We start from the raw sequence: 14,832 nt of genomic DNA, 5'->3' as shown, positions 1-14,832 counted from the left end.
CCTATATATATCCATATCAAAATATCAAATATATTAATATGCGACGAATACGTATTAATTGGATTTCTTCCTTAAGGCGTGTAAACAAAAAGGAAGGAATGGAATGATTCGCACGTTCCTGCAGAGCTCAGTTTTTTAAAAGCGATCGGACCGGTGTTCCGTAAGGTCGTAAGTTCGAGTCTTGCCCGAAGCGGTGAAGTCTTCAATTTTTATTTAATCAATCAATCAAATTATTTATTTTCAGGCAATTAAGGCCCATAACTAGATACAAATATACCTTACAAAACTAAAAATCTTAAATACTAATATATCCGTTTAATACAAATTAGACAACTACCAACTCGTAAGTTACCAAGTTGCCGTATCACGCTTCCCCACGAGTCGGGCACTTTAATTTTAATCTAGTGGAAGTAATCCTTGCCTGGGACATGAAGGTAAACTGTCTCGTGAACAGACCGCGCCAGTTGACAAACAGGGTCATAACAACGCGACGCGATGCGACCGAATGTGTTTGAGACATAAAGGCATAGGGCGGACAGCGGACACGCCATACATCAAAAATCATTTGCGTTTGTGTGAACGGCACGTCTGTACACGCGTCATGCGTCATTGTGTGTGACTGAGTGTGCGTCAAAAGCTCGTCAATCTGCTGTCGCGGGGCGAGATAATTCGAATCGGGGCGGGGCGGTGCGTAGCCGTTCTGTATGATAATACTATGTATTACTTATTATGTGATAAACGTAAAATGTCTCGTGTACAGACCGCGCAGACAAACGGGGGTCATAACAACGCGACCGAATGTGTTTGGCTTTTTACAAACTGTGGAACGAATGGTGAACTGAATACCACTGGTGGTAGTCAGCATCAAACGTAGCGAATCAGCTCGACAAAAGTATATTCTTTAGTAGCTTATCAAAAAGAGATGTCTATACCTGCGTAGAATAATAACAGTGTGGTAAATACTTTTAAACACGGACTGTAGAGATATATATCAATTTGGAAAAGTATTCCAGTGGCAGGTACTTTTGGTGCGTTGTTTCATCCGCTACTTTAAAAAGGTGCATATTTACTATCAACAATGTTTCTGTTTCTGAAACACTATGCAGATGTTTACAGAAACAAGATAATGTTTCAGCTGCTCACATAGTGTGGACGGTCTAAGAATAACTGAGATACAATGAACTTGGCATTTAAAAGTATGAAGTGCTTCTGGTTTCATAGATAGTTGCCATTTTCAAAATTATCCCGCTTTCGAAGATACCCCAATACATTGTTACAGGTAGCTGCTCATATGCAGGGAAGAATCAAAAAAAGTGTGTGCTAAAAATGAAAAACCGTCATATAAAAAGGCTCAAATACGTTTGCAAGGGAGTCGCGAATATAGTACCTACGTGAAGCCGCACGGCAGCAATCCGCCATTACGTTTTATGCACACAGACACAGATTATACATTACTAATCGTATATTTCAGATATGAAAATGACGTCTTAAGTATTGCATGCATGTTTTTGGTATGCTTTAGTGTTGAGCTCTTTAAAAAACTAGGCATAAAAGTATGACGTGATTAATGGACAACCCCTTAGGTACTGGGGGCTCTCTCTTCGTTCTTCGTTCGAAGAACGTTTCGTTCTTCTAAACGTTCGATTTTTTTTCTTTCTTTTAAAGCGTGTCCCAAAAAGAACGTAAGATTTTAATTTGCCGCCATTTTTGCATTTTAATGCTGGTCCCCCAAAAAAAAACTATTTGAAAGCTGAATGTTTAGGGTTTATTTTTAACCGACTTCAATTTCATAGAAGGAGCAGGTTATGTATTCGGTTTGGGCTATTATTATTTTTTTAAATTGGCGGGTTATACGAAAGAACAACGCGTTTTCATTATTGAACAATATTTCAAAAGTAATGAAAGTTTGGCGGGCACAGTTCGAAAATTTCCAAATATTGATATGACTTAGTGATTGCAAAATTCAGGGAGAGTGGATCAATTCATGATGGTCAAAAGTCTATGCCAACAAGCCCACAACCACCCATGCTTTGAAGGAGGAAATTCGACGCTGAGGTCAAATTCAGCTGAATTTATGTAAATTGGTCACGGAAAATTTTGACAAAAGAGTGCGAATGTGCCAGCAAAACCGTGGAGGCCATTTGCCCGGCATCTTATTCCACACATAACCCTATTAAGTGTATTTTATGATTTTATAAACAAATTATAATATTATAAGGTGCGTTGGGGTAATATTGAAAGGGTTTTTCATGCGGGGTAAGATGAAAAGTACCCGTAATGCTACGGCTTACCCCTCAAATGTGTTTAAAAAAATTAAAATATGTGTTTTCCATTACTTAAATTCAAACCTTGCTTTATTTTTGAGACACCTTTTATTATTATAAGAATTAGTTTTAAAAAAAAATATGTAATTTGTTTTTCGCTCCATTAAAGTCCGCCACTAATTGTATTACTTAAATACAAAAAGCCGGTGGCGTGTCTGAGATGTTGTTACGTAATCTGTGACAAGCGGAATCATTTCACTTATACGTTTCCCGGCACAATACGCTCGGCGTCAGTGTAATAGTTTCGTATCGTAATATGAATATGTTTGCTTTTATCTACGACAATAAATCTTGCATGTAGGTGTTGAGTATAAACTTACAGTGGCTCGTAGTGTGTGTAAAGATAAGTCGCATAATAACTAAGGTATAATGGGGTTACTTCGAATACGGTAACAAAATATGCGGTATCGTGTTCTGCAGCCGTAGCACGGTCGCATTTTTATCACCTGTCACCATGCCTGTCACGTTCTAACAAGTATGTAAGTGCGATAGTGACAGGCATAGTGACAGGCGACTAAAAACTGGAACCATGCTGCCACCGCTGATTGGGAAAAAGTAAAAAAAAAAATTACGCCAAAAAATTTTTTTATTTTTCTATGGCGAAAGTCGTCTAAGTCGGTCTACCGGCATACAAAATCGTGAAAAAAAGTTTTTCTTCTACTTTTCCTTATCAGAACACGATACTGAATATGCCCTTAAACGGATCCCCACTATTTTTGTTATACCTTGTAGATAGATACAATTCTATCATTCATTTATTTGCTCATTTTTGTGTTAAGTATTAGGTTTCCGTACCCAAAGGGTAAAAACGGGACCCTATTGCTAAGACTCCGCTGTCCGTCTGTCTGTCACCAGGCTGTATCTTATGAACCGTGATAGTTAGACAGTTGAAATTTTCATAGATGATGTATTTCTGTTGCCGCTATAACAACAAATACTAAAAATAGTAAAAAGTACGGAACCCTCGGTGGGCGAGTCCGACTCGCACTTGTCCGGTTTTTATAGCAGATGACAATTCGGAAACCTCTGTAATCCGTCAAAATCTGGTTTTTTGCCCGAGCGTTAGCGAAGGTCTCCGTTTCAGCTTGGGCAAAAATGCTTTCGTATATCAGGATATTCTCCTCTACAGGTCACAGTATTACAATGAATAATACTCCCGTTTACGACATGCCTGCAAACGACAGTTGATTTTATATCGGTTAAAAATAATTGAGTTATTATTACTATAGGCAAGAGAGCTATGCTCGGGGTTTCTCTGCGTGATAGAGTCAGAAATGATGATATCCGCAGTAGAACTAGGGTCACCGACATAGCTCGCAGAATTGCAAACCTTAAGTGGCAGTGGGCGGAGCACATTGCTCGCAGAACTGATGGCCGGTGGGGCCGGAAGGTTCTGGAGTGGCGTCCGCGTACCGGAAGACGAACTGCCGGTAGGCCTCCAACGAGATGGAGCGACGACCTGGTGAAGGTCGCGGGAATTCGGTGGTTGCGAGCGGCACAGGATCGGTCGGAGTGGCGAGCCTTGGGGGAGGCCTATGTCCAGCAGTGGACGTCTATCGGCTGACATGATGAACACTGTGTTATGGTCTTCATGATCAAAAACGGATTGGGATTAATAAAATATTAGATTTACTCACTTTATGTTTGTCAATTCTGTAATTGAATTAAATGTCGTGTAGCTACCACTGGCGCTAGTTATGCACGCTTAATGTCGCGCCATAATATGATCCGATCGGACCGGTACATATTTGATCGGGTGATTCAATTCTACTATCGGACACGCTATATATCAAAAATCACTTGCGTTTCTATGGACGGCACGTCTGTACAGGCGTCATGCGTCATTGTGTGAGTAAGTTGCTTAAAAATAGTGCTGAGCGGCCGGCAAACGGCCGTCAATCTGGAGTCGCGGGGCGAGGTAATTCGAGTCGGGGCGGGGCGATGCGTGGCCGTTCTGTATGATAATACTATTAGATAAGTACCTTTTTGTCATTTAAAAATTAACCCGCTTCCGAAGTTACCTCAATGCCTCTATACATTATAAAGTATAGATTAAGTCAAGTAATATCTGAACGACATTGACTTGTAATTGCTCGCATAAATATTGTAGGCGTAGGTAATTTTGCATTGAAATGCGTACAGTAGGTGAGTGGGCTACAGTTCCCAGAAAACTCAATTTATCATAAATTGAGTTTGCTGGGAAATAGAGCCCACTCATGTAGAAATTTCATCTCCAAAAGCCCCTTTATGAAGAAATTCTTTGAACTCGTTAGATCAGAACTGATTGACAAATATTGGTTTGCGCCTTGCTAAAAGCGTTTTCACATTGTCCGATCGGATATCGGATGTAGGATACTACATCCGATATCGACTACGTCCGCAATGTCAAGCCGCGGGGTGTACCTACGTACTTGCTACGGCGCGCGGCGCGCCGTGCCTTCTTCAGCGGTCACTTACACTATGTACAGCAAACATTATGCCCATATCATCATCATCTCAGCCGAAAGATGTCCACTGCTGGACAAAGGCCTCCCCTAAGGATCTCCACACGGTCATTCGCTGCCCTCAGCCAACGGTTTCCCGCGACTAACCAGATCCTCGGTTCATCTAGTCTGGGGCCTTTCCGCGCTGGATCTTCCGGTACGTGGTCGCCATTCGAGAACCTTTCTGCCCCATTGGTTCAGTAATCAAGGCCGTACCAACAATGGGCAGCAGCAGGAAAACGTTAAGGCGCGAAGGATGTTGATGTAACAAATACTTTAAATAAAGACTGTGTAACTCCGTATTAGATGGATATATACAGTCTAAGGAAAAAATGTGCCTCGAAAATAAAGAAAATTTGATTCTAAAACAGATGGCGCAACTACGTTTTACCACCTTTGACCTAGATATAATAGATGGCGTTGACGCTTTTGTTACTTAACAATTTATAATATCAGTGAAAGAACATGGGTCAAAATCATATAAAAATAATTAATGCAAATAAATAAAAAATCATTTATCCATATATAAATACATTTTTTGATATTATTGTTTTAAGTTTTAATCGTGTGTCGATAGATGGCAGAGAATTTACTGTGGCTACAAAATTTACCACGACAGTTACCCTCTATCCTATTATATCCTCTTTACTTTAAATGATATTCTAGTTATCCTGTAGTTGTTTAATTACCACAATTTTAAAAGGATACAAACGTAGTCCTCATTTTCCTCTCTGGATATTAACATTATTAAAAATATTTTGACACAATTCGTTGTATATCAACCACAGATATGATTTTTTTTTTCGAATCTTTAATTATTATAACAGAAGTATTTAAAAAATTGTATGAAATCTGTTTTGCGCTCCTAATTTTTAACAAACAAAAAAATCGAAAAAAGTCAAACATAGGGGCATAGCTATGGTTAATAAATACATCAAAACATGTTGAAACATATTCCAGAGAGGAAAATGAGGACTCTTAAATGTTCCAAAAGTGTTACAAACATAATTACCTACCAGGGGCCCCCGCACTAGGTTACACCATGTTACACCTGTCGCGGGGAACCAGTTACAATTGTATAAATAAACTGAATTTCGTTATGTATTTGCATACATAACGCCATAACATTAAAATTTACATTTAAATACATTAATGTGCTAAACTTCCAAAAAATGTCTACAAATATTCTATTTTTTTTATACCACGTCGGTGGCAATCAAGCATACGGCCCGCCTGATGGTAAGCAGTTACCGTAGCCTATGGACGCCTGCAACACCGGAGATATTACACGCGCGTTGCCGACTCAAACACTCCTCTCCCTCGTTGAGCTCTGGCAACCTTACTTACCAGCAGGAACACAACACTATGAGTAGGTTCTAGTGTTATTTGACAGCTATTCCATAAAATGAACTGTTATAGGGTCCATGGGGACCATCATTTGACGCGAGAAGTGCGAGTCGGACTCGCGCACGAAGGGTTCCGTACTATTACGCAAAAAACGGCAAAAAATCACGTTTGTTGTATGGGAGCCCCACTTAAATGTTTATTTTATTCTGTTTTTAGTATTTGTTGTTATAGCGGCAACGGAAATACATCATCTGTGAAAATTTCAACTTTCCAACCAAATTTCTATCACGGTTCATGAGATACAGCCTGGTTCTAGACAGACGGACAGACAGACAGACAGACGGACAGACGGACAGACAGACAGACGGACAGACGGACGTGGAGTCTTAGTAATAGGGTCCCGTTTCTATCCTTTGGGTTCGGAACCCTAAAAACTGGTAAAGCCACCATAAGTTTAAGTTTGACATTCTCTCCTCCGTTTCTTTTAATTTAATTTATGTGTGATGTCTGTTGATTTGACCTGAACCTATTTGATCGTTTTTGTTTTGTTTTAATGTTTTAATTTTATAGAATATGTTTAATTCTGATTGTTTTATATCTAATATCTCTACCGTATAAGCGTTTTGGCATCTTAGCTGTAAGTTTGTGCATGTGACTAAATAAATAAAGAAATCATAAAGTAAATAGCGACACAATGCAATGATTCATATTTCGACTTCCGAAGTAAATATGCAATCGACCTTATACTGAGGACAGGAAAAAATACCATTATAAATGATGGCAAAGGAGTCAAGGATGCCGCACACTTATATGGGGCGATGTCGCACAAAGACAACATACTTGACGTGTTTCAAGCCACAGCAGACCTTATGAGAAGGTGATAAAGTCTGCAACAGGCAGGTTCGTAGGCTGGACCACAGGAAAAGACTACATGACATTATTATCATCATCACCATCATTATCATCATCTTTGACAGTATATAAAATAAATTATTTTACACCATGCATTAAATAAAGCACCAGAAGATTAATAGAGAACCGTAGAGAGCAGTTATTTTTAGACACAATTTCTACTATTATTTTACTATTCATTTTCCTAAAAAAAATACCGTAAAAAAAAACAAATTACATATTTCTTACTTAGTAACGTTTAAATTCCTTCTTTTTATGCAAGTGCCATATCTGCTATTATTAGGTAATCTGTGTCGTTAGCATTACTATGATGATGATGTTAGTCTGAGATCACTGCACCATTTCTGTCGCGCTAAGCATTACAACTACATATAACTCATTCAAATGTCTACCTTATATTATCACCATAAGGTTTATAATTGAAACAGTGCTAATATTACGTTAGACGAGGTGAGGCCATGCGATGACCACGAGATAACCTTGCGCAATATATATTCCCAATATTTCTAGGATATTTTTTTTTAATGCTGTATTAATTCTCTAGTAACATTATTAGTGACCTTTCGGCCATTAACATTATATAGCAAGGCGTTGATCTTGGGTTTACGCCGTACGCTAACCTTAAGCGTCATATTGTAACGCAGTTGTTCCCAAAGTTGACTGGGCTCCGACCCACATAACAAAAACGGACAAATATTCGGGACCCACCTCTTGGCCGTCTTAAAAAGGGTGCATAAAATAGCCCGATCGGTAGCATGTCGTCTTGTGTTTCAGGGCCCATTCAAATTTCGCTCGCAACCCACCAATGGGTCAACCTTTAATTATGTACAACTGCAGCGGTATCATGGTCGCATTTTTATCACTTGTCATGTCACTTTCGCACTTACATACTCGTTCGAACGTGACAGGCATAATGACAGATGATAAACAACCGACCATCTTAGCTCTACTGGACGCGGTACGCGGCGTTAAGGTGGCATTCAAAAGGCAACTGCATTATACTGTGGCGTTCTGGCTGGCGTGGCTGACATGTTCAATCAAACATAATAATGTAGAAATTGGCTACATTTGCACTTTTTAGGTGTTAGGCTCCTTGGGGTTAAGTCAAAGGCGTCTAAAATTACAAAATTTCCTCAAAACCGTTCGAAACTATATCAACACAGGCCTTTGCGTCTGTCTATTGCAGACGATTTATGCATTGCTGTCTAGACAACGGGTTTGGTGACTGTGGAGGCCGATGCGTGAGCGGCACGACCTTCCACATTTTTGGCAGAGAAAGCTCATGCCCCCTGATGTTCCAGTCCCGGTTTGCTTTCTGCGACACCTTCTGCTAAACTATATCATAAAATACTAAGATTTAAAACAGATTTTAGCGCAATTTAGATGAGCATTTTACATTTACCTAAGCTTATTTTGCAAACAATTTTAGGATTAGTGATCTTTTGATAAACGTACGACAATTTTTTCATCGGGTTTATGATTTTGGCAGTCCAATACGATAATTCACTTCCGCTCACCTATCAACTCTGAGTACAAAATTGGTACAGTACAAAAGCAGGATGATTGGCTAATCGAGCTGTTATTTTAGTGTCTAGTCTATAAAATAGTTTAGCACAAAGAATTTCACATGTGAATGTTGTACAACGAATGTGATTCACTCTTCACATCACAACAAGCAAATACATCTACGCAGATGTTCTTAATGAGATATGACCGCATACACTTAGCCCTGGTACTCATTGTTCTTGGACACAACTTATCCAATTCACAGCCAATAAGTTTTTCCTGTTACTCACTACTTAGCACTAACACAACTGACAAATGTCAACCTTAAATCGTCGCGATAAGGTTTACACATGGTCATTAACAACGGTAGTACGTACGAATGTAAACAGGGCAGGGCGAGCAGGTCGCGATATCAAGCCAGTCCGGCGCTGACCAGCGAAGCTACCAGTTAATTTATAAACACATAATATTAATAATGAAGATCGCCTTAGTAGTTTTTGTAGTCGCCCTGTCGGCATTTTACGTGGAAAGCAAGGACCTCATAGTTGGCACCAGTTTTAACAACAGACTGTTATGGCAGGAGAAAGCTGAATATAACGCCATCCCGCTTAAGAAGAGAGTTAAGGAGGTGTTTTTCTCTGATCCTGGACAACAGATAATTAAGGTATATTTTTGTTTTGTTGGGTTAAATGTGGTTGAATATTCTGTGTTTTAACCGGGACAGTAGAAACCTGCGGGCTTAGCAGGGTAGCATTTTTATCGCCTGTCACCATGCCTGTCACGTTTTAACAAGTATGTAAGTGCGAAAGTGACAGGCATAGTGACAGGTGATAAAAATGCAACCATGCTGACACCGCTGGCTTAAATGCTGGTTTAGAATACGCCGGGCAGGTTTAGGTACTCTTAAGTATAACGATTAAATCTGTTGGTATCTGTGTTTATTATTTATTGTATAATAATAATAATAAAATATTTTATTGTACATAAGGAGCACGTTACATAATAAACAATTACACAAGGGTTTGTACAAACATGACAGTATGGAGAGGTCAGACTTTCGACCCCTAAACTAGGTAAGCACCTGTGCCTTAGGGGCTAAAGTTCGTCTAAATTCGATGTCGAAACAAAAATGAAGGTCGTGTACAGCAGTAAGATAGTAAAACATTAAACTAATTGCTATAAATAGATAGTTGCTTAAGTTATTTAAATTTATCTACACTTTAATTATACATTAGCTAGTTGCCTCTGCCTATGGTATCTATGTTCGTCTACATTTTTTTTGCAGCTTGCTTAGGTTTTATCTCAATCGTACGTTTTTGTTTATTTTGCGTGTTTTTGTTTGACATATGTTGTACGTTATGACGTGTCAGCATGCAGAGATAATTTTCAACATGTTTAAAAACAATATCATGCTGTTACTGTCATGAGTACCTACGTTCTTGATAAATACTTATTATAAGTAGGTACTTCAGTTAATATAAATAAGAAATAGTCTTGTTAGAAATCGAATAATAACGCGTAGGTATTTACATACCTTCGATAGCAGTTAGATAAGGATAAGGCCCTATAAATCGGACATGAAATGAAAAAAATACATATAAAGTGATTCGTTTCCTTCACTTTTTAATTACCTTTAACAACGCTAACCGCCGCCTGCCTATTAAGTAGGTACATATTATGACTCATTTTACTTACTGATAAATATCGGTCCAACACGTGTCTGACCACGCATAATGGAGGCAATGGAGGGTTTCGTTCTTATGTACAATATGAAAAAAAGCAAATACGTCCAAAACGGCCTCCTTTCCACCCTACACATAATACACATAGCGTCTATCAATACTTACACATTATTCACACAAGTAAAAGGGGCTTTAGCTACGTTTTTTATAGTACCGTCATACATAAAGCAACATTAGAATATAGTATAAATATAATAATGGTGGCAAAAATATCGAGAATAAGCCATGTACCTAACAAAAGTAAACATTGGTATTTTTATATCTTGCTGTTGTTGCTTACTTTCAACATAAATTATTTTAATATCAATTGTGATCGGAATTTTATACGAAAATAGCCAGCCCACGCTTCATTTTCTTTAGGGAAAAAAGTAATCCCATAAAATGTGGGATGTTATTTTTCCTTAAGATATTTTTTCATTCCTATTATTAGTTACAACAGTTTTAACTTTATTACAAAAAAAGTTAGAAATTATGTACGAAAACATATTTTAATATTTACCATTCTTAATTATTCTCTTCATCTTATTCGTATGTGTGTGCATGGCGGTCTAAAATCGCGGGTTCAAAACCTCGGTCGTGCCGTATACATAACAACAGAAAAAAATTGTTCTAAAAAAATGTGAAAAAATAACTAAAATCCGATCAGGATCTTTATTATACACCTACGAGGGGAAATGAAACAGTACACTCACTATTATTTTTAGTCGCTTTTGGCGACATGTTTCGGATTCTTTGGGAATCCTTCCTCAGGCACGAGTGTCCGCGGCGGTTGTACGTCGTGCACGTCGTCGTGTCGTGCATGTCCATACTTCCGTAATGAAATTCAAGGATTTCAAGGTTCAATCTGAACGAACTAAGTACCAAAGCAAATTGATTGCGCTGCTTTGTCCAGGCAAAAATCATTTATTCCTTATCTTCATTTCAGCTACAAATCTTGTTTTGTCTGGACTCGTATTTTGACGACGCCCGAGATCTGATTCACTTGATTGACGTACGTACGTACAATCAAGTGAATCAGATCTCGGGCGTCGTTGTACAATAAACATTTTTCACCATTTCTGAATTACTTTTAATGATTAAATTGAATGATCGGAAAACCGTAGGTAATGATTGCTTGAAAATAATTACGAGGATCAAAATTCAATTTATTTCGTGAAGCTGTATTAAACATTATCAGTTCGGTGTACTGGGTGAATATGAACTTGGGTGAATACTCCTCTGAACATATTTTTAAACTTTTTCCTTCTCAATAAGTTTGACTCACGTTTTAAAGAATTTTATTATTTGTGCATTATTAAAAGTTCGTATAACGGGAAGTATGGATTTTTGTTGCTAATATCCTGCAAAAGGTATTTACACTGGTTGTTATATTATCCGTTTATGAGATAGGTACATTGCACTAGCCGAATAAAAGGATAAAGTACTAAGGTCAATATATCAATGCGGGTAAGTGTGGCTGCGGGCCTTCATATCGGGGCCTACCGCGAACCACGTTCGACGTGTTGCCTCTCTGACGCACATGTAAATTCGTACGTAAGTGTGACAGGGAGGCAACACGTCGAACGTGGTTCGCGGTAGACCCTCTGTTAACATATTGATTAGTGTTATTTCGACTTCATACATTTGCCACTAAACTAAACACAAGTAGCAAAGGCATGAATTAAAAAAATCCGTACAAGTGCGAGGCGGACTCGCCCACCGAGGGTTCCGTACTTTTTAGTATTTATTGTAGCGGCAACAGAAATACATAATCAGTGAAAATTTCAAGTCTCGCTATCACAGTTCGTGAGATACAGCCTGGTGACAGACAGACTGACCAACAGACGGACAGACAGGCGGACAGACAGACGGAGAGACAGGCGGACAGACAGACGGACAGACAGACGGACAGACAGACGGACGGTGGAGTCTTAGTACTCTTAGTACGGAACCCCCTTTAGGTACGGAACCCTAAAAACACTAATCAATGTGTAAAATGGCCCACAGTTACCCGTAGGTATAGGTACAGACTTTTATACAAAGTGTTAAATTATTAATTGAAAGATCAAACTCTGTCACAATGAAGTAGGTCGATTTAGGTTCCCATCAATGTAACAACGTTTACATTGAAATGAGGCCGTCGTATTTCAAATAATAATTATCTTTTGTGGTCTTTGTGTTGTTTAAATATTAATGAGCGCGTGTTCTATTTATCGTTATCACGTGGAGTTACCACCTCGTAATGATTTTGTTTGATTACTTTGTAAGCAAAGTCTTTATTCGTAATTTGTACTTAAGTCAACCCTGAGCCAGAAGGCAAAAATCTCCATGTATGATCATATTTTTCTAAGAGACGTTGATATTCGTAGACGTGGAAAAAATATATGTAGTTCTTATTAATTATATTATCTTTCATTTATAAGCTTCCGATACCCGAATTATGACACTTCGCTCGATACAATTAATTCCCAAAGTAACCACTCACTAACTAACTAGGACTTTTTTTTAATCCAACTTTACTCTGTTATTTATTATGTGACACTACAAATAAAAAAAATAAAAAATAAGAAAAAACAATCTTAACTTAAATAGTAATTTTACCGCTTTCGAATTTCGATATTGTAAGGCAACGTTTTTAAAATAAATAAAAATCGCCAAAATCAAAATTGACACTTGGCGCGCATGGTCTTTCCCGTTCTTTCTTGCGAAATGTGACAGTGATAACGGCAAACCGATGGAACGGCATTAAACTGAAAAACTGGCGGCAGTCTGCACCATGCAGACTAATAATTATGATAATGATTAAATTAAATTAATTAATTTTTTTTCCCCTCACTAGCTCGGAAAGCCGTCTTTTATCCTTTAAAACAAGCGGGGAAAAACGCATTTTATCCACTAGTGGGGAAAGTAATTTGACCTTGGATGGAGCGTGTTTAAGTAGCTTGACAGATAACAAAACGTAAAACGCTCATGATAATGGTTCGTTCGATATTAAATATCATTAAATAAATGGTTTGAGAATCTAATAAAAAATACCAAATTTAGCTTTATTTAATAATTTTATGTCATAAACCTTAAAATTCCATAAGAAACGTTAGATTTTTTATAATGATGTTAAATATAATTCTGAACGCACAAGTTGAGTCGATGCAATTTCAAAACGCATCGTTGACATTTCATACGTCAGAACAGAAATGTCAACATTGTCAACAAAATTTTTACTGTTCTTCTCACCGGCTCACGTACAAATCAGAATTTCTAGTGTTTTCTGTTATAATATCGTAAATAAATTAGTGATTCCAGTGATGTAGGTGATCTAACGCCTGTGGATGTTGCACTTTCCTCGCTATAGTGAGGGGAAAAGTTTTGTGTTACACACGAGTGCAAATGTATTTTACTTCTCGTGTGTTGAAACACTCGCGGTTAAAATACAACCTTGCACCCTTGTATAACAAATAACTATTTTTCGCATCTCACTGCACCCACCTTAACAATTCCTGTTTGGCCCAGTGGTTGACTGGTAGAGAATGCCTCAAGGCATTAAGTCCGCCTTTTGTACTTGTTCTTGTGCAATAAAGATTAAAATAAATAAATAAATAATGATTATGATTATGATTTTTTTGTTATTTTTTTGAGTGTCACATAATAAATAACCAAGTAAAGTTGGATTATAATTCCTAGTTAGAGGTTACTTTGGGAATTAATTGTATCGAGCGAAGTGTCATAATTCGTGTATCGGAAGCTTATAAATTAAAGATAATATAATCAAGAACTACATATATTTTTTCCACGTCTACGAATATCAACGTCTCTTAGAAAAATATGAGATTTTTCGCCTTCTGGCTCAGGGAACCGCCTTTTTTTTTGTAAATGTTATACAGTACAATCTCACTAATCCGACAGCAATGCTGACACAAGAGAGCCGGATTACTGGAAAATTCAGATTACTAGAAGTTAGAGCAAATCTGCATATTAGATGTGTTTTTTAGTAATGTCGTAGAAATACATTTTACTAAAATACTAAATTCAAAGAAAATTCTACTCTTATCTGAAACTTCGCCATTTATAAAGAGATTGAAGGGCGAATCATTTATATCATTTACTGCCGGATTACTGGGCACACCGGACCATCGATGTGCCGGATTATCGAGATTTCACTGAATTCTGAAAAAATATAATAAAATATTTGATAATATAATTTGATCTATTCTCAGTTGTGAGTAAAAGTTATTCAATTTGGTTAATCTATTGATTCCAGGGTATCATCGCTCGTGACCTTGACCACACGGAGGCGATACCCAGCGTGACCGCGGGCGGCGTCGGCTTCTCGTACGCCAACATTCGGCTCAAGTCTGAGCGCGGCTCCGGCCTCAACTACCAGATCGAGATCTACGTCTAAAACGAGATTTGAGATGTGCGCCTAACACGAGATACGAAAACTACGTTTAACTATAGTTTGTATCTAAAAGATTACATAAAAAAATTAAATTTGATGGAATCTTTAAGCCAAAGTTTATTATTTTAAATATCCGATACCCG

At 37.9% G+C, this 14,832-nt stretch overlaps 1 protein-coding gene across 1 annotated transcript in view; it reads left to right on the top strand.

Annotated features, from left to right (window-relative positions):
- The first annotated feature begins 8,976 nt into the window (after positions 1 to 8,976).
- The window catches only part of LOC134744615 (uncharacterized), a 333,357-nt gene continuing 327,501 nt past the window's right edge, over positions 8,977 to 14,832 (top strand). Inside the window, exons 1-2 of the mRNA XM_063678492.1 lie at positions 8,977 to 9,236; positions 14,552 to 14,707. Coding sequence (XP_063534562.1) covers positions 9,048 to 9,236; positions 14,552 to 14,692 — 330 coding nt within the window. The 5' untranslated portion in view covers positions 8,977 to 9,047 and the 3' untranslated portion in view covers positions 14,693 to 14,707. The remainder of the gene's footprint in view (positions 9,237 to 14,551; positions 14,708 to 14,832) is intronic.

This window comes from Cydia strobilella, chromosome 1 (assembly GCF_947568885.1).
Source record: "Cydia strobilella chromosome 1, ilCydStro3.1, whole genome shotgun sequence".
In the NCBI taxonomy this organism is placed as follows: Eukaryota; Metazoa; Arthropoda; class Insecta; order Lepidoptera; family Tortricidae; genus Cydia; species Cydia strobilella.
This window is presented reverse-complemented; position numbering and strand designations above follow the sequence as displayed.